A 23,833-nucleotide genomic window follows, 5' to 3' on the forward strand; every position below is an offset into this window, starting at 1 on the left:
GTTGCTGGATGTCATCCAAGTTTAACTGGAAAGCTATTGATCTTTATCCATTAGTCAGACAATAACAAACTTCCCACAAACACCTGCAGGAAAATTTAAATGCCTGACATATAAAACAAGGCAGATTACTAACACTTTTGAAATGTTAAGCTAATATTTGGATTCATAGGTCTTCCAAAAAGATTGAATAGCGTTCTTTATCTTCTATGGCCATACAAACCGGCTTGGCCTGTTGGTCAAATGGAGGGTAGAGTCCTCAAATGTTTTGAATGTTAATTTTTCATTCATGTATCAGCAGAAACAAAAACAGCTGCTTGCTCATGCTGAGGGGTTGTCCTGTTTTAACAACTGTTAAAACTAGAACAGGAACAGCAAGCAGGTTTTTCAGTTTGTCTGAGACGCCTCTCCTAACCTCTTGAGCAAACACAGAAACAGGAAGCTTCCTGTTTGATAAACACCTTTTTCAACATTGACTATACTCTAAAAAAAAGACACCAGCAGACCTCAAAGGTTTTTTATTTAATAGACACATTTTCCAGCCTTCAAAAACATGTGTCTGACAATTTACTTTAACAGCATTCACAGTTTCAAAAACTACAAAAACTATCTCATTATTTACAGAATTTAAGACCCGTGCTGCTCAGTGACAGATGTTTCATTTTCTGCCATATCACTTCTATTATCTCCACAAATACAAGAAAAGCTGTTTCAAAGGAAAAGACATTCTTCTATTTTTTCTTTTAGAATAGAGAGAAAATCATGTAGACCCTGCAGAGATCCAAGCTTTCATCATCAGCCAGATTTAAAACTAGTCAAGAGTGTAACTTGGAAATTATTTGCAGTAACACATTTCTCTGTCCCCAGCTTTCTCATGATATTGAATGTTTATAAAAACTAACGCAAGCTCCCATTTTTCACATATGGACTGAATCTTTTATCGAACGCTGGAACACACAGAGATGACTAAAAACATATGTTCCATCTGGACCGAGTGATTTTTCTTCCTGGTGGGGAGTATTCCATGAAGAATTTTTTGAGAAAATGTGAGAATGCATAACTTTAAAACAAAAACTTTCCACCAATCGTGACGTCAGTTACCCCCTTCTTTCTGTACTGTTCCCCCTGTTGGGGAAAAAAACATCATCTGCTGGCAAAGCTGCTCAAACTTTCTGTGATTACAGCCTCCAGGCCCTTCTCTGATTCAACCTGATTTGAAACAACTTTTATTAATCTAATCAGAGGTGAAATCAGTCTGCAGTTGTCTGAAACTAAACCTTGCACAAACAGGCACACTTCACTCCAGGTGTTGGCAGCTGTTATGTGATGTGAACTTCTATTTGGCTGGGCTGTGTTGATATGACCCTGATATTTTATTAAATCTGCTATGGATCAAATCCAAAGTATAATAGTAAGAATATTTCCTTCCCTCAGCTTATCATGTAAAGTGGACAGATCTTAGCTCTGTTGAAATAAGAGCACACACCATTGGAGATGATGACTGCTTCCTTTGATCAGACCCAGGACAAGAGCAAACTGTAGAGGTGAATAAATCTGAGATAAAATGAGATAAAGTAGATAATGTGGACAAAATTCTGGCTACCATGAGAGAATTACCCCTTAAATCTCAAAAATGTCTTCCTTTTAAAAAACTGAGCTTTACAAACATAAATGTCAGATTTCAGGTTGGTTGGACAATTAGGGTTTGGTCATGCAGGGTCCGTTTTCCCATTGCAGTTGTGCTAACATCCACAGATTAGTCCACTTTCTTTGGTTTGTGATTCTTCCACAAAACAACTGCAGTGAAGGCTCCTGTGAAAAGATAAAAACCGTTTGTAACCAGAATTATATACAACATTGCAGAAAAATCGCAATAAGAAACCCAAAGCACTTCAACTCAAGACCAAACATACAGAAGAGGTATAACTTTCAGGGTGGTCTTTTTAACTCCTGTATTTACAATGCTGACACTTTAGCTCCACTTTATTATGGAAAGCATCTCTCTTCTCTGTCGCTGGATTCACAGGAAGCTTCAGTTGCTTCTAATTTTGTGTTACGTGTTTATCACAAATCATTAGAAACGAGACCACAACAGGACACTTTGTTTACCCGTCAAAATATTTACCAATGAAAGCTTTAAATCACCCTTTAACCAAATTACTTCAACAAAGAAAAAGCACTGTAAGCACCCCTTGCTGTCCTACTTCTGAGATGTGAATAAACTGTACTTGGTAGGACATGATGGGGATTTTTCTTCCTCGGTGGGGGTTATTCCATGATGATATTTTGCATCTTACCAATCCCAGTGCAAACTGTGCTTCAATTTGTCAATTCTTTCTTAGCTTACTCTGAGTTGGTGTGATTGCCTCTGTTAGGGTCGGCAGTGGGTATGTTTTACAGGGTATGAGTAGCATGTTTTATACTGGCCTCTGAAAAAAACTGCTTTCAATGTTAGATAAAGAAGAACACAGTGGATGTGGTAATAAACAAAGCACACCCTCACACTCAAACATATCTGTAAGTGGTCTGTGACAGAATTTGTAGGGTTAGCTGTAGTGTAAAAGGGTTTTTCAGTAACTCAAACTGAGGGTGGACTTTGTTTTGGAATAACAGGTCACTCACCTATACAGAGGAGCAATATTACTGCTGCAACACCGGGCAGAATGACAGAATACTCCCGAGGAAGAAAATATTTGTGCAGCACATGGTCACTGTCCACGAAAGGCTGGAGGGGGACAAAGCACCACACAATGAAGCTGAGTCTTAAGTTTTCTTACTTATGGGTTTAAAACAGATTAGTGGGAGAACGTTATAATCAATATAAAGACAGAAGAAACATTCATTTTCATTTTAGTGAAATTTTAGAAAATCTAACTGCAGCGGTAAGAATGTTTGAACTGTAGTGTTTTTTAAGACCTGAGTGTGTAAAGATTCTTCTGATGAGAGTCTGAAGAGCTTACACACTGCAAAAAACTGAAATCTTATCAAGTGTTTTTGTCTTTTTTTAAGTAAAAATTGTCTTATGATACTCGATATGAGCCGCTTTCAACTTATCAATCCAGGAAAATGTCTTGTTTCAAGTTATCAGAGAACAAAAATGAGGTTTGAATCACTTGTAACCAGTAAAAAAAATCTGCCAATGAAACAAGAAAAAATTGCTTGAAAATTTCCTTGAGACTAGAACAAAGTCTTAATACAAGTAACTTTTCTCTTGTTCCATTGGCAGATTTTTTTTTACTGGTTTCAAGCAATTCAGACCTCATTTTTGTCTTTAAATAACTTGAAACAAGACTTTTTTCTGAACTGATGAGGTGAATGTGGCTCATATTGAGTCTTGAAAGGAATTTTCTACTGAAAACAAGAAAAAAACACTTGATAAGATTTCAGTTTTAGCAGTGCAAACTAATCATACATGTGATGATGTCAAGGGTTTTTATACAATATTTTGACTTTGGAGACAAACCCAACGTACCAGGACAACGACCCACACAGAGTAGTATGTAAACAGCACAAGGCTGAAGACCACCAGACTCATGCCCACTGCTTGATCCACACCTGTCGCCTGAAAACAAAGAAACAGCAGCAAAATAAAAATAAAAAATCAAACAAAATTGTGCAATATATTCAGTGGGCATTTAAGAAAGACTAAAATATATCAGCACAGGTTTTAATAGCATGGATCCAAGGAGGAAAAGGTGTGATGTGGTATCTGGGATTAAATTATGTTGGTAACAAGTGATTTTTCAACAACTAATCTGCAGCCCTGAATCCCATCAAAGAAGTTCAGATGTTTCTTTTTTTCAGTTTAATCTGATACACTGATGGATAATATGGATGCTTTGTATCAATAATAGAGAGATAAAAATTGTTAAAGCAAATCAGCTCACAGCCCACGTCCTGACAGAATATGGACCCACATTCTTTTGTGGACCATAGTCGATATTTTATAGTCTGGGAAAGTGTAAGGGTGAGTCAGAAAACTTTCAGGAGCAGTAAAAGTATTTAGATGCAATTATTTGAGTCATCTGCTTACATCTGGAAACTCAACAAGCTTAGATTGTGAACTCTTACTAAAACTATTCTCAAAACAATCTTCACCCACCTTCAACAGGGACCTAAAGGGGGAAAAATGTTTTCTCTATTTTCATGAGATACTATCTCATAAAAATAGTAAAATATTTATTTTTGATTTTGCTGTTTTAATGAGATACCATCTCATAAAACTAGATTTTTCCCCCTGATTTTAAGATAACTGGTATTTAAAAAACAGGTATTTATTTTATCTTATTTATTCTTGTTTTTGCTGGTATTACAAGATTCAAGTTCAAATTCAAAATAAGCTTCCTTGACATGAAGGGTTTTCAACATGTTGCCAAGCCAATGTACAAATAAAAGGATAAAGAAAATTTATCAACAACCAAAAACATTATTACGAACAAAAAAAGTGATAACATCAATCAAATATAAACAATATAATAATAAAATACTTATACTACAATACACCACCGTACAATGGTTATTCTTTGCATGTATTGAGTACACTGAAATGAAAGCCATTAAATTGTAGTCATCATGTTTGGACCGTAATGTAATGGCTAAAAGATAGCAGTAATTATGTCTATACACGAGCATGTGAGTGGTCGGGGATCATAAGCAAAGAAGTCTGATGACTCTCAACACAGCTCAGCCAAACCAAACATCATTGAATTACATAAGGAGTTAAGCTTCTCTAGTGTATTTGTATTATTGTTCGTATACAGAACCTACATTATAATTACAACATGAATTATGATTGCTTAGTTGTAATTCGGTGAAGGAAATCTGTATCATTTTCCTCATACAGAGACATAATTGGATTTTCCAGAGTGTTGTTACAGGAGCACGTACAGCTCATCCCTGGTTAAGGATGCGCTGTTTTCCAGTTTTAAGACAGCAAGACATTTTGGCTGAGATTTCGTGTGTCAGCAAATTAACATTTAAATATCACAACACTAGAGGGTAGATGTTAAAATGACTTACATTGAAATATATAAAACTTTTATCCAGCATAACCCCCCAACTTGTTTCATGTATCTGTAAACATGAGGTACGTTAGCCGGCCTAGCTTCACTATCGTGTTCAACCGATCAAACTTTTTAGTAAGATATCCTAGCTGTAAGAATAAATATCCACGAACGAACTTAAACTTTAAATATCTCACTTTAATTCAGCTTTTATGTTTAATCTGCTTATTTCTTACCATTTTTGATGGTTTGCTGACGTTTCCTGCAGCCCTTCTTCTGGTTGGTAAATACGGCTGCCGAGATGAACTCAAAGATCTCTGCTGCCCTCTCCTGGAGGAGTCGCACAACGCACCAATATGGATACTGCGGTAAGTGCATCTTTGCTGCGAGCTCAAGTCATAGACTGTGTGAGAATATTCATTATACTTTCTAACATTTAGATTGATTTTTACTCTATTTAGATATTATTACACAGCTTTTATACAGTCAAGTCAAGTTGTTGTAACTACAGTATAGGTGTAAAGTGTTTATTAGATTAATAACATTTATTGCTGTTCACCTACACCGTGATTCATCAACTAAGTTTTGAATACAAATACAAAAATAAGAAGAAAAAAACACGTTATATTACATCAGTCACATATATGTTTTATCTCAGTGGTTTATAATTACATTAAGAAACAAGTTTACAAAAATAACAGGCCAAAGAGATGTAGATGTTTGAAGTTTATGTTTTAGGCATTATGTGCACAGCATGCATGGGTTTACAAGCGACCAAGAGAAACTTAAGGGAAAAAAAATCACAAATTAAATTAAGCTCATTTGAGAAAATTTCAAAGAAACAAACTTTATTTTGTGGATTCTGGCGCCCCATCTGGACAAAATGTTACCTCCAAAATCTTGACTGATGTCCTGTACATGAGTAGGTTTTCTTTACTGAAAAAAAACCTCATCCTGCTCTATTTGATAAGTGAATTAATAAGTAATTAGTGCGATCTTTTATGCTTGATAAAATGATAATTAAAAATAAAATAAACGGCCATAAAGTCATCTCCAAACATGATGTTTTTCTTGTTAAATCTTCTCCTAAAAAAAGGTGAATATTGAATTATTAGAGCATTATTTTGTCATCAAAACTGGTCTACATTAAAACCAGTAAGTGGAGTTTTGTTATGATAGCTGTGGTAGTCTGTAAGAGGAACTTCTTTATCTTTTTCTGTAAGAAAAAAAAACAAATGTCAGTACAATAAAAAAGAACAAATAAAAACAGAAGACACTTCTGATTTCAGGGTTTTATTTGGTGTGTTTGTGGAAAATCACAGTTCATTGCCCTCCACAGTCATTCAGAGATTGACTGAATGGACATCACAAGTCTTCAGGTGACTAAAAGTTAAACAAAAAAAAAAGACATTTGGAGAAACATTCATTTGGTTTGAAAAAAAAAAGGTTTTCAATGTTTAAGTTTTTCATACAGTGTTCCTGAAGGGTGTTTGTCTGACATGAAAGATACATTTTCATGTATTAATCAAAAGACAAAGAGTAATGCTAATTACCTTTTGATAAATTTAAAAGGTTAACTTTCAATTATTCTTGCTAAATCTTTGCCCTTTGCAAGTATAATACAATGTGATATAACACAAATAATACCATCCCGTAATGATTTAATTTAAACTGCAATTTATCAGGAATTCAAAAAAGCCCTTTTACCACAGAAGTTTTTTGTTAGTTACACAGTCAAGTACATGGATTATATTTGTATACATAGAATAAATCACAGTACAACAACAGTTCCCTTTACTGTATAATCTGACCAATAACATTATTTCAGCCCCATTCCACCTTAAAATATTCACCTTTAAATATTCACCTTTATGTACAAACACATTGACCAGCCTGCTGGTCAGAAAACAGGTTCGAGACACATTAATCTCCCGTACCTGACAAATACACAGGTCAAACGTGTAGTGGTACAGTAGCATATTGGGCACGTGCAAACACACACACACACACACACACACACACACACACACACACACACACACACACACACACACACACACACACTGCTGTGAGGCACAGTCTTTTGTATATTGTCTGTCTGGGAACAACAGTCTTTGTGTGTCTGCAGCTGTAAGACTGACCTCAGAGCAGCTGACACCAACACAGGGACGCTATCAGTGTCATTTCTACACACAGACACACAAAATATCAACCATCGTACACAAACTATGATCTTTGTCAGTCTTCTGTGAGTTGCAGTCCATCTTAACTCCAATTGGCTGTTTGCCTTGTCAGTCAAAAACAACCATTTATTCTATGATCCGTGTATTTATTGATAGTATTTTTATGAAAAGAATGATGAAGCAGCACTAATCAACATTTCCTTTCCAAGCTTTGTGCTTGAAGAAGTCAGAGTCACAACAGCTAACAAATGCTGTTATTGATCTTCTGCTTTCAGTGTAATTGTGCTGTTCAGTTTGTTGTCATGTAACATTAAGTGTCATTTTAGATAATCTTTGGGGTTTTATCATGAAGTTTAAGTGTGTAAAATAACCAAAAAAGGATAAAAGAGCATTAAAATTCAAAGAGTGAGAACAGAAGTGCAGGTGTTGGAAAGTTACACATGGCCAGCCACATGAACTCCAGTCTGTGATGTTTCACAAGAGCATAAAGCAAACTCTGACAGATTCACATCATCACATCTTTTCTTCCAAAACAAAGACATTAAAACAAAACATAAAAAAAGTAACTTTAAAACAAAACAAGTCATTTTAAGACACTGTGCCATTTCCATTTTCTTTTAGTGGTTACTTACAATCCTCCTCAGGGAGAAAACGTGCAAAAGTGAGTTTATACAAGAGTCAATCGCATCATATACAAAACAATATTAAAAGCTTCAGTTCTGTCGACATGACCTCTGACCTCAATAAGAGCCTCTAATGGCTGCACACTGAGAGTCCTCTTCAGCTTGTAAAGTCACAATGAAAATGTCTTTCTACCAGACAAAACTTCCTGGAAGACATTGACTCAGAAAAGTTCAGATTCACAAGCTGACGTGACTCTCCTGAACGCACCATTAATTCAGTGTTTCACTACAACTCCCACAGTGCAGTGGTCTTCAGGGTATTGTTCAAGTAATCTGTGCACTAAGCGCCGGTCAAAGTTTCACTGGGTGTGTTTCAGGAACCACAGACAACTCAAACACACCAAGTGTGAACTTTTATTACTGTCAAATCTCAAACAGAGTCTGGAGATCAAACCACAGCTCAGAGAAAAAAGCAGAAAAACTTTGATCAGGTACTTTAACTAATTTAACTAGCATTTTCTGTGATCCAATTTCTGCAGAAAGGCTTGACTCTCATCCTTAAAATTTATATTTACAGCTCTAAAACGTAAAATATTGTCACATGAGTAAAGGGACACAGAACAACACAGGTGAACAGTCTAAAAGTTTGTGTACCTGTGAATCATTAAAGCCAAATTACAGGACTTGTGGTCTGACTTTAGTAAGTAGCAGCAGGATGAGTCGAAGGGTAACAAAGACAACTGAAATGATTGTTCAGAGTTATTATGAAGCAATTAATCATTTTTTTGTTGTTCCTTTAACATTAAAAAAACACTGCAGCTAATTGAGAGTACCCATATTCATAACAAACCACACTACTTCAAGACTTATTTGCAAAGATAAATTTGGCTTTTTAGAAGAAATAGGAAGTTTTTATACTTGAATATTTAATAACCTGAACTTAGGGCACACTCACACTTCCTCGCTGGCCTGCACTCACATTGCTCCCAGTTTTTCATATGAGTTTTAAGTAAAAGTAACGTCTTCTATTCAGAAAAATAGCGTTATTTATTATTTAGAATTAACATATTATGCTAGGTGCCAATGGGAGTGTTTCCATCATTATGACAGGTCCATGTTGCCTAACTAGGCTTGTGAACGTGTATGAGCACACATACCGTGCTGAAGCTCACCTCTTACTACCGTGTCAAAGCTAAGGAAGTGCTTGAGCACACATACCGTGCAAACAAACTGAACTTTGGGGTCTTTGAAAGGGTGCGAAGAGCCAAGAGTGATCAGATTGCAAACTGTTCCCCCTGAGCTGCTGGAAGTCATTTAATGTCTGACCAACATGTGACGGAGTACCAATGCAACATTCTCAAATTCACACCGAGAGAGACGAGTCCTCTCTGAATCTGAGGTAAAATAAAAAGAACTATATTTTTTAGAAAAGTCTCTACTAATACGTGAGATACCACAATAATATTTACACCTCCCACCACCTTATTAAACATGTCAGAAAGGGTAAATATCTTTATATTGCAGTAGTCCTATTCCTTGGTATGTGCACTGAGACATACTTGCACAGATAGAGTCGTACAATCAGACGTCACAGAACGTGATCCAGTGGACGAAGCTTCAGGCGAGCTGACGTTTCTCTCAGTGAGTCTCAATGACGACCGGCTCAAAAGCACCAGGAGTTCCTCTGCAGAGACACAAAATACAAAATATTTCAGGAAAAAAAGACATCTGGGTATAAAAAGAGACAGGAAAACGACTGTACCTGTTGGCGAGCTGCGTCCCACTGAGCGCCGTCGTCCCATCTTTGCTGACAAACAGCCTTAAGTTGCTGTCTGATGAGGAACAAAGAGAAAACTGAAATATGTCGTGCTGAAACATTATCTCTCCAACAGAAACTGGGTCTGACCTTCTTTGTTGCTGCTATCAGAGAAATTCTGACTCTGGATGATTTTCTCCACAATGGTGTCAGCATCGATACGAGTGTCGTCCACACAGCTGTGCTGCCGCTGCACGCTGTCTTTCTTCCTCCTGATGAAGACAACAACATTTTGATATAAGTTCAGAAAAAGAAGCAGAGGCAGTGGATTGAAGCTGGTTATTCTAGTTCAGTCATTGAAATACTTGCCCATGACCCACAGAGCATGTTAACTCACACTCCTCTTGGAGCATATCAACACACTCACTCCTCTCAGAGCATGTTGACATACACACTGCTCTCAGAGCAGCAGAGTGCACTGAAACACACCTCTTTCAGCGTAACATGAAGTCCTGGAAAATGTCCGGCATGTCATTTTACACATAGCTGAGACTCAACCCAGACTTTTATCTCTGCAGCAGAGTCCAGACATACCTCAGACTGAGAGCAGCACATGACGTGTTGTTGAAAACATGCAGGTGTAATGGTGTGGATGTGTGTTTGTGGATGTGTGTGTGTGTGTGTGTGTGTTCATGCACACCTGGAGGACCTGTTGGACATCAAGGCAGAAGCAGAGGGAGGAGGAGGTCTCTCTGGTTTGGTGGGCGAGGCTACTTTGGGCACCTCCGTTGGGGCAGAGGGAGGCAGCTGGGAGGAAGGAGAGGAGAGGGAGGAGTGGGCAAGGCCACAGGAGGCGCTGCTGCTGGAGGAAGTGTTTCTATGGTGACAGAGGTCTGTCAGGCTGGAGCATCGAGAGTGGGCTGTGCTGTAACCTGGAGGAAAGATGAAAGGAAAGAAGGAAGCATGGAAAAGGGCAGTTAATGCAAAATAGGAGGCAGGGAAAGGAAAGGAAAGGAAAGGAAAGGAAAGGAAAAGAAAGAAGAAAGAGAAGAGGAGAAAGAGAAAAGGAGAAAGAGAAAAGAGAAAGAGGAAAGGAGAAAGGAAAGAAGTTGAAAGAAAAAGGGAAAGGAAAGGAAAGGAAAGGAAAGGAGAAAGAGAAAGAAAAAGAGAAAGAGAAAAGGAGAAAGAGAAAAGGAGAAAAAGAGAAAGAGAAAAGGAGAAAGGAAAGGAAAGGAAAAAAGATGAAAGAAGAAAGGACAAGATATAATATGAAAAGATAAAGAAAGGGGGTGATAGGAAATTGTTTGAAAGAAAGAGAAAAGGGAAGGAAAAGGGGAAAGGGAAGGAAAGGGAGAAAAGGGAAGGAATAGGAGAAAGAACAGAAGATGAAAGAGAAAAGGAAACGAAAGAGTAAAAGATAAAGAAAGGGGTTGAAGAAAACAAAATTGAATGAAAAACAAAAATAAAAGGAAACGAAAGGAGACGATAAAGGGTACAGAGAAAGGAAAGAAGAAATAAAGGAAAAGAAGAGAGGAAGGAAAAGAAAAAGGAAAGGTCAAGAACCATCCATCCATTCATTTCACTTCATTCACATCTCTGTATTGTGCTGTTCATAAAATGTCTACAGCTTTTTTGGCCTGGAGCAGATTTTCTCTCAGGTAGTTCGACGGGCCATGAATGAGGGAACTCCTCTGACCTGAGATCTTGCTGTGCTGGCTGGCGTAGCTCGAGCTGCGGACATGACCGGAGTGAAAGACATCGTCTGGACTGGACACAGGCTCTGCCTCCTCGGGCAGCCCTGAAAAACACAAACTCTTATCACCACCTCTCCCACAGTGTGCCAGGATTTACAACTCTGTGTGAATTTAAAACTAAATCCTGATTGACCTGAATATTCAGGGGCAACAAAGGTAAAGGTAACAGCTAGCCACTACCTGCGCTGCGTACTGAGGATTGTTTGGGTTTGAAGGAGCGAGGAGAATCCATGAAACTCCCTCCTGAAGCGTCGGTGCTCTCTCCTTTACGGTCCAGCTGCAGTGTTGGGTCCTCATCCCCGATAGAGACGGATTTGGCTGTGCTGGGAGGCCTGATGAAAAAACATGAGCGCGAGATATAAACCTTGTAAAATATTACTCTATTGATGTGAAGAAAGTAAAAATAGATGGTTCATGATGGTCCTTAAGGCTGCTGAAATGTCACACAGATGATGCAGCTTGTATCAGAAAATGTCCTTATGCTGAGTCGTAACTTTGTCAAAAGTAAAACAACAGTCATGATTCATGTACGGTCAGTTTCAATGTAGCTTGCACCAACAGTAAAGAGCAGTTATACCCTTGTAATGCCGATAAATCTAAAATATCAAATAAAAAGAGAGTGAAATAAAACTTCCTGTATTTTTTTTAAGTTTTCTTTAGTATCACATTTTCTAGTGATAGTTTTCTGTACATCCAGTGGTAAGTTTTAAATAACTTTAAGGTCATCCTGAAAACTGCTAATACAAAAACATAGGTTAAAAAGTGGATGCTAGCTCTTGTGACTCACGTTTTAAAGCAGGGATCCCCAGACAGTAGAGTCATTTCAATCATCACCTGTAATAAACAATAAAAGTGCTGCGTTACATAATCATTGCTGATCAGAACAGTGTGTGTCTGGGTGTGTGTTTGTGGATGTGTCATGTGTGTCTTGCCTTAAGGATTGAGTTGTCCTGTCTGGTGTTTTTGGTGTCATAACCCTCCAGGATGCAGCAGCGCACGGTGGAGCCTGAACCAGCAAACTCTGCCATGTTGAGATCAGCAAAACCCAGCTGCAGTAACACGCATACACAAAAAAGAGAAAAAAAATCAGAGTGCTGGCAGAAACCTGTTTCTGGCTTTTAAAGTTGAGATGAAGTCTTATTTTCTCCTTTTTATGTCTCATTACATCTCATTTTCTTTTTCAGACACTTCGTAGTACATGTCTTATTTTTTCTTGAGGAAGTGAAGGAAGACAAACAGACTTTCTGCAAGAGATGGTAACCTCTTTTAACCTCCTCATTCATGCTTTTCTGCACACACAGCACTTTCCCTCTCTGAAAGTGTCGCTGTTTGTGGTGGCAGTGCAGCATTTGAGTCTCTGACTTCATTTGGGGGTCATGCACTTTTCTTGTTCTAGTCTGGTTATTCTACAAATGAAGGAAAAGTCATCGCTCACACCACAAGAAAGGAGAACACTGTGACACAATCATAGACTCTCTTACATCATTATAACTGTCGATACTTGAAGCACAGGACACAAACACTGAAGTAAACATGGCTAATTACCCTCCAACCGAGCGGAGTCACATGCTGCTGTAAACGAAGCCTGTGCTGTAACTGTTAAATCACTGACACCTAAACTTTATGAGTTAACAGGTTGGACTGACAGTGATGCAAAACAGCTGACCAGTATGTAACACAAGGGCCGATATCCATTTTAAGGATGCTCCAATAAAATAAACAAAAAATGGGCTTACCTTTGAGAAGGCTTTTCCTCCTTTCAGTTCCTGCAAACACAGTGAGGAAGAAACGGAGAGAAGTTAAAAAACGGAGGACAAAAAAAACTACAGACTGCTAACTCCAGCTTTACAGTCGTATCCATTAACACAACAAATCCCCTGGATCCAATAAGAAACACCAAGAATTCCTCACAGACTGAGGCAACAGATGCTCATCCTGGATAAACTGAGTGACTCCAGGGACAACCTGATTTCACACCACATATCAAATAAATCCACAGAAACAACCAGCAATCACCTCTGCCTGTTGACACTGTGGCAAAAACATTTGATCAAGAACATGGAGGATATTTTTATTTCTGTTTGAATCTAACTGTGAATAAAATGTTCAGTTTAATGTTCATTCATCTGCAAGGAAGCTGAAACACATGCCATGGAACTGTTACCAACAACCAAATCTGAGAGGCTATTTTTCTTAGCTGCATAAAAAAATCATTTTGAACAAGTAAAACCATCTTTAGATCAAAACTTCTGGAGTATCTGCAGCTTGTAGCAAGGTATGAGAGGGTTAACGTGTCGTGAGCAGGTTGTGTGGAAAAAATAATCTCTTCAGGGTACATACGAATCTTCTTACTGTACTTTCTCTACTTATCATTTATCAACCAGGGTAAGCAGAGGTGGCTGCTGGGAATTGTAGTTTACCTTTCGTACAGAGACTCTGCAGATGCAGGGGTCCAACACTCCACTGATTTGGTTTGCACTCATCTTACACACAAAGGAGAACTTCTTCCTCCATCGTACACAGTTCTGCTGCACCTCCTCCCTGTACACACACACACACACACACACACACACACACACAGACACACACACACACACACACACACACACAGACACACACACACACACACACACACAAAGAGGAACAGATTGTTGTCTAACAGTCTTTTAGAGAAATGTATACATTACAGGGTAGAGATGGGTACCGAATTAGGTACTTTTAAAGGTACCGACTGAATTCTGTCCAAAGTACTGAGTACTGATTCACGTAAAATCAAAAGGTAGCTGTGGCTATGAGGAAGTGGTGAGAGAGTAGGAGTAGGTGATTTTCCATGCTGGACATAAACACAGCATAACAAGGTAATATATATATTGAAGAATACATATGTTACATTGAAAAAATGAGATTTTATGATTGAAAAATTGATATTTTTTACAACATAAACACAAAAAAGTGCCTAAAATTGGCACCGTTGAGTACCGATACAGATTGCCAAGTACCGTTTGGGCATTGGTACCGTATCATTTCAAATGTGAAAGGTACCCATCTCTAATTACAGGTTTACAGTCTTCAAACACCATGATGAACTGAAGAAGTTGAAACTTTGCACAAGAAGATGAACAATATTGGATCTATTTTATCCCCTTAGTTAAATCATCAGACAAGGTAATGCAGTGTTTCATTGTGAAGCTGAAATGTAGAGCTGTAAATCACAAATAAAAACCTACCAACTTATTAAGATTTGCACATTTTAATTTTACCCCATCAGGGAAAACAAAAATGTGAAACACATCACTGGTTCAAACAAAATCTGATAAATGACATTTCTTTAACTATGAAAGTACAAAGCTTCAAATACAAGCGTCAAATTGTCTTTTATTCGCTGAGGAAAAGAAGCTGAAACCATCAGCCAGCATCTTCCCTGAAAAAGAAATTCCAGATGGTTTGGATGATCTCATCTGGATCTTGAGGGGTTTTCCTCAGACACGGATTGGAAACAGACCGGCTGTTTACTGAACTGAAGCTTTGTGTAAGACATATTTTACTCAGCATATCTTAGAATCCACAAACTCTCTAGATCTGATATTACTAAAGGAAACAGCACCTCAGATAGAGTTAGAGAAAAAGATTCTCTATCTCTGCAGCTGAGGATTAATTACAGCATGTTCAGTTTGCTGAAACAACATCAAGACTCAAGCTTTGTCAGGTCTGTTTTAAGAGCAGAAGAAAAACACATTTCAGATGTTTATTTGCTGAATGGAGGAGGGATCCCTCATTTCTGACGCATTCCAGTTAGTCAGGAAATTTAAACACTGGTTGTCATTAGTGACTCAGCATCAAGCAAATGTGTGTCTCAGAGTTAACACTTGCTCCAGAACAGATTGTTAGCCGCTTTTGCATTCAGATATCTGTGAATACTAAAGTATAAATTGTTCTCAGGTTGCAGCTGATCAGAGTTGGGATGTCATTATGCTGGATTGAGTTCCTCCTGCTTTTGCTCTCCAAACTGACTGTTTTTCCTGCAGAACACCAAATTCTGCTGACACCTGATTGGTCAGTACAACTCAGGCAAAAATACATTGCATCTCTTTAAAGTCTCACAATTCTTTATGAGGTCTAAATTTTCCTAATACTTCAATTAAAAGACTCTGGGTCTGAAACTGCAGCATGAATGTGAGTCGGGTGGAGTCAGGAGCTTCACATCTCTTCATTAGTGGAATTTAAAAAGACAGAGGTAACAATGAGCAACTCAGTGTGTCCTGCACACTCGTTTCTTTTTTTTTTTTTTTTGCTGAGCTCAAAGAACTGTTAGCTATACATCAGATGAAACCACATTAGGGTTTTAACAAACTAAAGCTGTTCAGGAGATTTTTAAACTTCTTCCACACACACAGCGAACCTGTCTGGACTTGGCTGTGATGTTATCAGTCCCTGCCCGGTTCCTGTCATCGGAAAAATTCACAGAAATTCAGATCTCTACATGTTCAGGACTTTCAAAACACACCTGTGCAGATAACATATTACAGACCCACACGTCTGTTTCTCTGATTGATACTATGTCAGACTGTCCACTGCCTTAAAAAGTCTAGATGCTGTGTACAATGTTGATGGAATTGAATTTATATGGTTTGCAAATCAACAAAAGCTTAATTAAATCAAAAATAATACAAAGACAACAAATGTTGAAACTGAAAACTGATGCCAGCAACATGTTTAAGGAAATGGAATGAAGTGAGGTCGATCCAGTGTCTTCAGGCATTTTTTCCACCTAACCTTTGACACACATGTTTATTATTGTGGATTTCCCACTCCACTTATCTGGCCCAGAGTTTACCGCTCTTTAAACAACGAGCCTGGAGGCAGAAAAACGATCAGACCGGTTCTCCTACTTCTTTTCTTACAACCTGCACAAGCACTCCATTGTAGCACAAGTCAACACAAGCTACAGCAAGCTGCTACTCTCACAGACGAACTCAGAATTACAACAGTCATCGTGTGGGCTCAGCAAAGAGTTTAATGGTTATATCACAGACAACCATTAAACCAGGTGAAATTGACATCAGAGGAAAAAAAGCGCTGAACACAGACAGTAACTTGTGTGTTGTCATCCAAAATAGAATGCAGAAAAGGGAAAAGAAAAGAAAAGAAAAGAAAAAATGGAATAAACAAAAAAATAATATAAAAAAAACTATAAATGAAGAAATAAATCAATGAAATTCAATCAAAAAAAGACCAACAGATTCATCAGTTACCACACGTTTTAGCTTCTCTTCTGTTACATATGTGGTTTCTGTGGTTTCTCTTCATTAGTACAGACAATGAGATACTGTCTATTTATTCACAGGCATACTGTTATTGAAGAGTTGTGCTTTTTTATGGTTTTTGTTTTTTGTTTATAAAGTTTAAGGGAAGTTAGGAAATTCTCTGTCATCTCAAACGTCTCCGATAGATAGGCACGGGTACTTCAAAGAGCTCATTAAGGCTGATCTTCCTGATCAAGCGCCTGCTTACCGAAGCTGCAGGAAATCCTCACTTGTGTTGAGTGTTTAGGATTGTGTTTTCAAGGAACACTAAAATCTGTGTTGGTTAAACACTCCCTCTGGAGTATTTCTGACCTCCCATTGGTCACTCTGCCTTTTTTTCTGCAGTAAGAATCTGAGGAATGAAACAGCTCAAGGCCAAGCACACTTTGACTGAAGACAACTCAAACTCTAAGGACAGGCCACGAATTACTGAGTTAGCTCTGAGCCTGTGGTAAATTCAGTGAAACCAAAAAGGGGAAGCCGGACTTAACAAGCCCGACAAACTTACAGTGTTTATAAGATGAGAGATACTTCAACAGGTGATGCAAGGTGTTTGACTGGATCTACACAAACCAGAGATTAGACATAAGCTTTGTGCAGTAGCATATCCAGATCTGAGACAAAGGTTTGTGACTCAGCATCTTTGTCTCCTTTAAACTGTGCTTTCACATCCATCTAATCTTTCTACCAGTATGAACACACCTGAAACTGAACCAAGCAGAAACAGGAATATCTGCAGTGAAAGTAGACTGGTTAGCAAACAAGATCAGACTGTTACACTTCTCTTTTTCAAAGTGAAACTACAACAATACTCAGCTTCTGTGACCATTCTTCATACAGTTTATTTCCTACGTTATCCACTATACACAAGCAATTAATCATTCTATGGTATGACCAACACAACAAAGGATCCTGTTAACATGTTGTGATGAAATGAGATGAACTGATACATGAGTTGACAGATATAACATATCTTAATTTAACTATTCATCCAAAGTGGAAAACTGACTGATTGATTTAACTTCAAGCCATGCAGAAATGTAATATTTTTGCATGAAAAAGCAGCATATTGACTTTTGCTGGCTTTAGGAAGAAGGAGTACAAGTTATTACATTCTCTCCAGGTCTGTGTACATAAAACTAGGGATAGACCGATTATTGGCCGGGCCGATATTTGGCATTTTGGGGCATATCGGCATTGGCCTTTTTTAACCCGACAGCCGATATGAAACCCATTCAAAACTGTGTTGTTTTGGCTCTTATGCTTCTCTGCACAGAATTTCTCCCTGTCTACACTATGGAAGCCCAAGATGGTCATTTAAAGTCAGTAATGTAAAACCAAACAGAAAAATAATTCAACTGCATTTCATGCCTGTAAAAGGCAGCACAAACTCAATTCTGTCCAGTTTTATTGCAGTTACATAGAAATTTTTGAAAACTTTATTTACTGAAGAAAACTTTAGCTGTTTATATTTTTAAGTTTTCATTTAACTTTATAAAACATGCTGCTAAGCCTGGGAGCTGTTTAATAAGCATGTGCTTGAAGGCATTAAATGCAGTTAATTGTTGGAGTTTGTATTGTTCAAAATTTTTATGCCAATATTTTCACTTTGACTGCAAATTAATATCAGCTTCAAATATCAGTTATTGGCCTCCTTGCCTACTAATAATCACTATTGGTATCGGCCCCAAAAAATCCATATCGGTCTATCTCTACATGAAACTTTTTTCTTTTTTTTTAATTTTTCATAGTTGCAGCCTTTACAATTTGAAAATTGCATTCTAATACATTGCAATGTCGGTTTCAATTTGATTAATTGTTCAGCCCTAGCTTGTACTATACCACACTACTCAGCCTCCCCAGGAAAGCCTACTTCAGGGTGCTGAAAAAAAAGCTCTGACTCATGTCGAACCTTGGATTCAGGAGCAACATGCACAGATGTTGTCCCAGTAGAAAGGGAGAACCTTACACTTCTAAAAAAAAAAACAAATCAATTAAAACTTTAGACAAATATCTCAGTGGAACACCCTGCTATAATCTAATTAGCCATTTGTAGTGTTTGTTTGTACAGAGGGCGTCTTTACTGAGCCTCTCTCAGCTGTTGTTTGTCTGTTGTGTAACAGGGTTAACGTGGTGGACAACGCCCGTTTCCAATTGTAATGTGTTTGAGAGGAATTTGACAAGTGTTGTTACTCTCAAAGCTTCTCTTACTTTTCTACTGGCAGAAGGAGAGTGTGTGTGTGTGTGTGTGTGTGTGTGTGTGTGTGTGTGTGTGTGTGTGTGTGTGTGTGTGTGTGTGTGTGTGTGTTTTAGGACACAATGAGGTAATTCTCTGCAAAGTGTGTAACAAGAAGAGTGGGATGTTTTCTGTGCATAGTTTATACCCACACATACAGATTTGCCCACTCAAGTAAATCGCTTGGATGCTGAACGGAGCAATCATCAGCATTTCTCTGATCATCTGTAATCTTATACATTTCACTCAATCTGTTTTTCACTTAATAGCTTAACTTCTAATTTCTCCAAAAAGCTAAAGAAAAAGAATCAGAAAAATTCTTTCTCTAGTGGTCAAGTTGACATCATGCTGTCTACTTAAGAATTGTTTCTCTGCCTCCATAGTTCCTTCTTGAACAATTATTGGCAGGAATCCTTCTAAAACAAAAAGTCAGTCAGTGTTGTGAAACCTGAATAAACTGGATCAAGGGCCCAGAGAGTATGCTGGGGAACAAAAACTTGCTTTACTGGAGGGATCTTTGCACAGACTGGAGAGGATGGATGCCTTTCACTTAGATGTAACACATTCAACAAGATTAAATCTGAGAAGAAGCATGATTATTTGAAATATGGATTAGCACCAAAGATAAAGACATAAAGATCATTCGTGATGCGTTCCAGGAAGTCAGGAGTTCTAAACGCTGGTTTTCTTTAGTGGCACAACGTCAAGCAGATTTGTCTAGATGTTTGATCTTGATTAGTTTGTTAGCTGCTCTTGCATTCAGATATCTGTTTAAAGAAAGATAAAAAAAAATCTCCACGGATTACCGATGATGGGAGCTGTGATGTCATGACACAGTTGAGTCCCCCTCCATTTGCTCTCCATACAAATCGTTCTTCCTGCAGACACCAAAGCCTGCTGACACCTAATCGATTAATACTACTCAGACTACAGAGAGAAACTAGAACACATCAAGAGACCATGCATCATGAATCCAGAGGACTGCTCTCATTGGTCTAACAATGTGACAGAGATGCCACGAAAACTTCCCTGTACCTGAGCCTCAGTATTTGCATCTAGATGGGCAGCCGACATTTAACTGTACCTGTTGGTCTCAGCCCTGACCTGTAGTGTTCAGTGACAGCTTTAAAAGGTTTTATGGTCGTCTCAACTCGGCTATCTGTCTGGAATGTGAATTGTCATGCAGGAAGCTCCTGCTTCCTGGGTCAAAGGTCAAAAGTAGCAGGACTGTGAATCTGCAGTTTTGGCCAGAGGAGAGTCTGAGACAGTTTCAATTTTCATTCGATCCTTCTTTCTTTTTGTTATTCTTTTATCTTTCTTACAGCTTCCTTAGTTTATTTTTGACATTCAAATTCAGTCTACTTATTTTAAACTGTTTTTTTTTCCCTTGCATGCAACAATCAGGATCTCTAATTGGATACCTTTGAAGATATAAAGGTTTTGGACAGGATTAAGAATTTGATTTTGTTTGCAGAATCAGTTTTAGATTTTGGGGTGAATCAGTCTTTAAAATGAAAAAAATACAGGTTTGTATGTATTTATGTCAGTATGTTTACAAATATACACAATGAGCTCTCTCCCATGACACATATGTCAACCTAAGAACAGCTTAAAAAAGTTGGGCTTCCGAAGTCACAGCAACATCTTTCAAACCAGACAACAGTCCTACTCTTCAAACTCATTAGACTTGTTCAATGACCAAAAAGACCAAAGACCAAACACTTTGAGGTACGCTGCTCTCACAGCCCTGAACCTGCTGCAGGGGGATGTGGATCTGACAGAGCTGGTGATGGGAATTGTGTCCTTTTTCAGTGATCCAGACCATTTAGCTCTGCTCAGCAATAAGAGCTGACTCTCAAAAGACCCTTACATAAATAGGCTCTGGTTATTGCTCAGAAGGAAGACGCTGATATTGTTGACTGTCATCCGTGCATGGCAGATTATTTGCTAATGAGACAATATCTGTCAGCAGTGTCAGGTATCACCTGTTTTGATGTCCAACTGCATCTTCAGTCATTACAGCTTTCTGACAAAGGTAGCTGACAGGCAGAGAGGAAAGCCTGCTTTTTAAATGAAATAAAATGAATCATGAAATAAACACAACTGTATTTACCTAACTGTATTTAAGTACCCAAATGGTTTAAAATGTCTGAAATCTGTTTCTAAATGTAGACAAAAACTTAAAACGCTCTTATAGTTTTCAACATGTGTCTCATTATGGTGTGTTTGCTGTGAATGGGCTGAAACTTGTTAAACCGTTGGTGTGGTCTTTAAGGATTGTCAGTTACTCTTTGAACCTGCAGACCTGTCCTGACACCTCCGCACAGCTTACTCATGCTATAACTCAACTGTAATTACAGTGAGTCTTACTGAAGTCAATACAGTCAGGTGTGCAGCACAGTGATGCAGGTGTGTAGTTTACAATCCTTTTCAAACTGGTTTTAAACTGCAGAAAATTCCTCATTAGACTTAATATGAGCCACACTTACCTGACCAGTCCAGAAAAAATGTCTTATTTCAAGTTATTTGAAGACAAATATGAGGCCTGAAATGAAGTTTACAAAAATCTGCCAATAAAACAACAGAAAAGTTACTTGTATCAAAACATTTTTCTAATTTTAAAAATGTTCAAGCAATATTTTCTTGTTCTATTTGTAGATGTTTTTTACTTGTTACAAGCAATTCAGAGCTCATTTTGTCTTTAAATAACTTAACACAAGATATTTTTCTGGACTGATAAGTTAAACGTGGCTCATATCAACTGTGAGACTTTTTTTAAAACTTAAAATATGACAAAAAAAAACTGATAAGATTTCATTTTGCAGTGTAACTAGGTCTTTGGTGACTGATGTTGAGTAACATCATGACAGCATTATTCCCAGGAGATGCGAGGATGAGATAACGCTCAGTCCTCAAGGTTAAAATGCAAGACTTGCAGGTTGGGTCCAGTTTTACAGCTTGATTGTTCACAGACTTATCTTGGGGTAGAAAATATCAACAAAGAAACGTCATGTACCCTCTCCTTTTCCGATTTGTGGCAGTCTAAAGCCTCTCAATGTGTGGGAAAATGAACAGAAACGCCATCTTTTGTACAAGAAAAAATGATATATGTTGAGAAAGTCAGTTTAAAATAGAGCAGGTACGTTTACACAAGGAGAGTTTATCCAACAAGGAAGTAACAGGTTGTTCTATACCTGGATGATAAGGTGGCGAAGTCTCCTCCATCCATCAGCCGGATCTTGCAGAAAAGCACTCCATTAACAAAAGGCACAGCTGCCAGCTCCTCCAAAGTGAAATAAACCTGAAACTTAAATTTCTTCTTTTTCATCAGGAAAGCCATGGTTCCCAGCTGCTGCAGGGTGCTCATGGTGCTCGGAGATGGACACCAAAATAAAGTCTGGGTTTGGGTTCAAAGTGGGGTAGTAAAATCCGTCTCTTCTTCAGGATTGATCATTTTCTAAAACGTATTTGGACCTTAAAAAAGAAAGACACATTCTTAGTTCAGTTTCACAACACTATTTGCATTAAATGCACACGTTCTTGTTGCATTATCAACACTTGTAAAACACGTTTTCGTTTTGTTTTTCACATCAACAGTTCTAAAACACTTGACGAACAAACTATTAATCGTTTTTTTCTTGTTATTTTAGACTCTATCTCCGTAGCTTTGCGACTTTTCTCCCACTTTACCAGACTCTCCCGGTGCAGACAGCTGCCACGCAAACAAATAAACCTCAAACCGACTCTCCCAAACTCTGTCGTAGAAACTTCCAGACAAACTCACCGTCCAGTTCGTCTCCTGCTCCTCATCCTCGGTGAAAGTGATCTGCTGTAAACCGCTGCAGAGAACCGAAGTGCGACTTCTTGGTAGTTTTCTCAGCTTCGGGGCATCTTCAGCAACTTTTCCCTCCTTAGAGATCAAGAGTCAGCCTGTCAGCCAGAGGCGGTCCGTGAACGCCTCACGATATGGAGCCAGTTAGGGATCGTCAACAATGTCTCAGCAGAGGATATTGTGTAAAAGGACATGAGTATTACCAATTGCTGAATATCACACGGGGCTACTGGGATTATTTCGAAATGTAGTAAAAGTACATATTCAAATAACATTTTTTAACCAGATCTTTATTTTTAATTACAAAGCCATAGAAACCTGTTGGAGTCTGTAAAGCACAATGGACGAGATAATTGGCAGATCAAGATAGGCTATCATATCTTATGCCTATAAATGCTGCAACTTTTAAAGTTAAAGTATTATAACATTTTCACTAAGCATGATCAGCTGCTTAAAAATCTTTAACAGTTTTATGCGCTGTCCCTCACAGCAGGAGGTTTCTCCTTTTGCAAAGAGGAGGCAGGGGGAGTCTCAGGAGGCAGGACGTAAAAGGAAGGGTGGAAATTTTGCATCCCATCATTTCTCTTAAGTTGCATCCATGCATATCCAACATGCTGGATGCAACAGCATTCTGATGGGTTGTTAAAGTTATTATCTGAAAAAAAGTTAATATTAACCATAACTGGACATAAGAACAGAATTTAAGAATGTGGAAAAATTAACATTATGTCAGAAAAGAGTGACAAGGTACACAACAGGTCACCCACAGGCAGCAGGATTTGAATGCCATAACCTCACCTGAAGTCGGGGTGAAGGTATACAGCTTTTTGAGACCCACCTGGGAAGATTCTGGGAGCTTTCAGGAGCACTGTGCTTGTGTGAAATGAGCTGAGTTAACATAAAATATACAGCCCTCAAACCATGTTTGAAATTCTTTCCAGAATCACAGTAAAGGTATCCGTTGTAAGGCTGTGCATTCCCCACTTTGAGAAAAAAGTACAGCTTTTTGAGAAAAAAAATGTATCAAACATATTAAGTGTTTTATTATTTTTTAAATTTTACTGTTTATTTTTTTAAATTCTATATCAGACTCTTGACCGTATGTTGTGCATGTGGCATCAAAAATAGCCAGGAAATATTTACAAA

The 23,833-nt window shown here is 38.1% G+C and overlaps 2 protein-coding genes across 2 annotated transcripts; both read right to left on the reverse strand.

The window, feature by feature from the left end:
- Positions 1-489: 489 nt before the first annotated feature.
- dpm2 (dolichyl-phosphate mannosyltransferase subunit 2, regulatory) lies at positions 490-5,315 on the reverse strand. The gene is made up of 4 exons (XM_074689752.1): positions 5,237-5,315; positions 3,470-3,559; positions 2,620-2,722; positions 490-1,809 (listed from the first exon to the last, which is right to left on the reverse strand). Exons 1-4 carry the CDS (start codon positions 5,237-5,239, stop codon positions 1,754-1,756), a joined length of 252 nt encoding a protein of 83 aa, XP_074545853.1. The 5' UTR covers positions 5,240-5,315; the 3' UTR covers positions 490-1,753.
- Positions 5,316-6,291: 976 nt separating this feature from the next.
- On the reverse strand, positions 6,292-22,833 carry eeig1b (estrogen-induced osteoclastogenesis regulator 1b). Its single transcript, XM_074690788.1, has 12 exons — positions 22,640-22,833; positions 22,050-22,329; positions 13,737-13,857; positions 13,053-13,082; positions 12,249-12,365; positions 12,104-12,150; positions 11,497-11,648; positions 11,259-11,360; positions 10,263-10,494; positions 9,713-9,834; positions 9,569-9,638; positions 6,292-9,490 (listed from the first exon to the last, which is right to left on the reverse strand). Exons 2-12 carry the CDS (start codon positions 22,220-22,222, stop codon positions 9,445-9,447), a joined length of 1,212 nt encoding a protein of 403 aa, XP_074546889.1. The 5' UTR covers positions 22,223-22,329; positions 22,640-22,833; the 3' UTR covers positions 6,292-9,444.
- Positions 22,834-23,833: the final 1,000 nt, after the last annotated feature.

This window comes from Halichoeres trimaculatus, unplaced genomic scaffold, assembly GCF_033239565.1.
Source record: "Halichoeres trimaculatus isolate MK-OKI-2021-1 unplaced genomic scaffold, fHalTri1.1 fHalTri1_scaffold_16, whole genome shotgun sequence".
NCBI classification, from domain to species: Eukaryota; Metazoa; Chordata; class Actinopteri; order Labriformes; family Labridae; genus Halichoeres; species Halichoeres trimaculatus.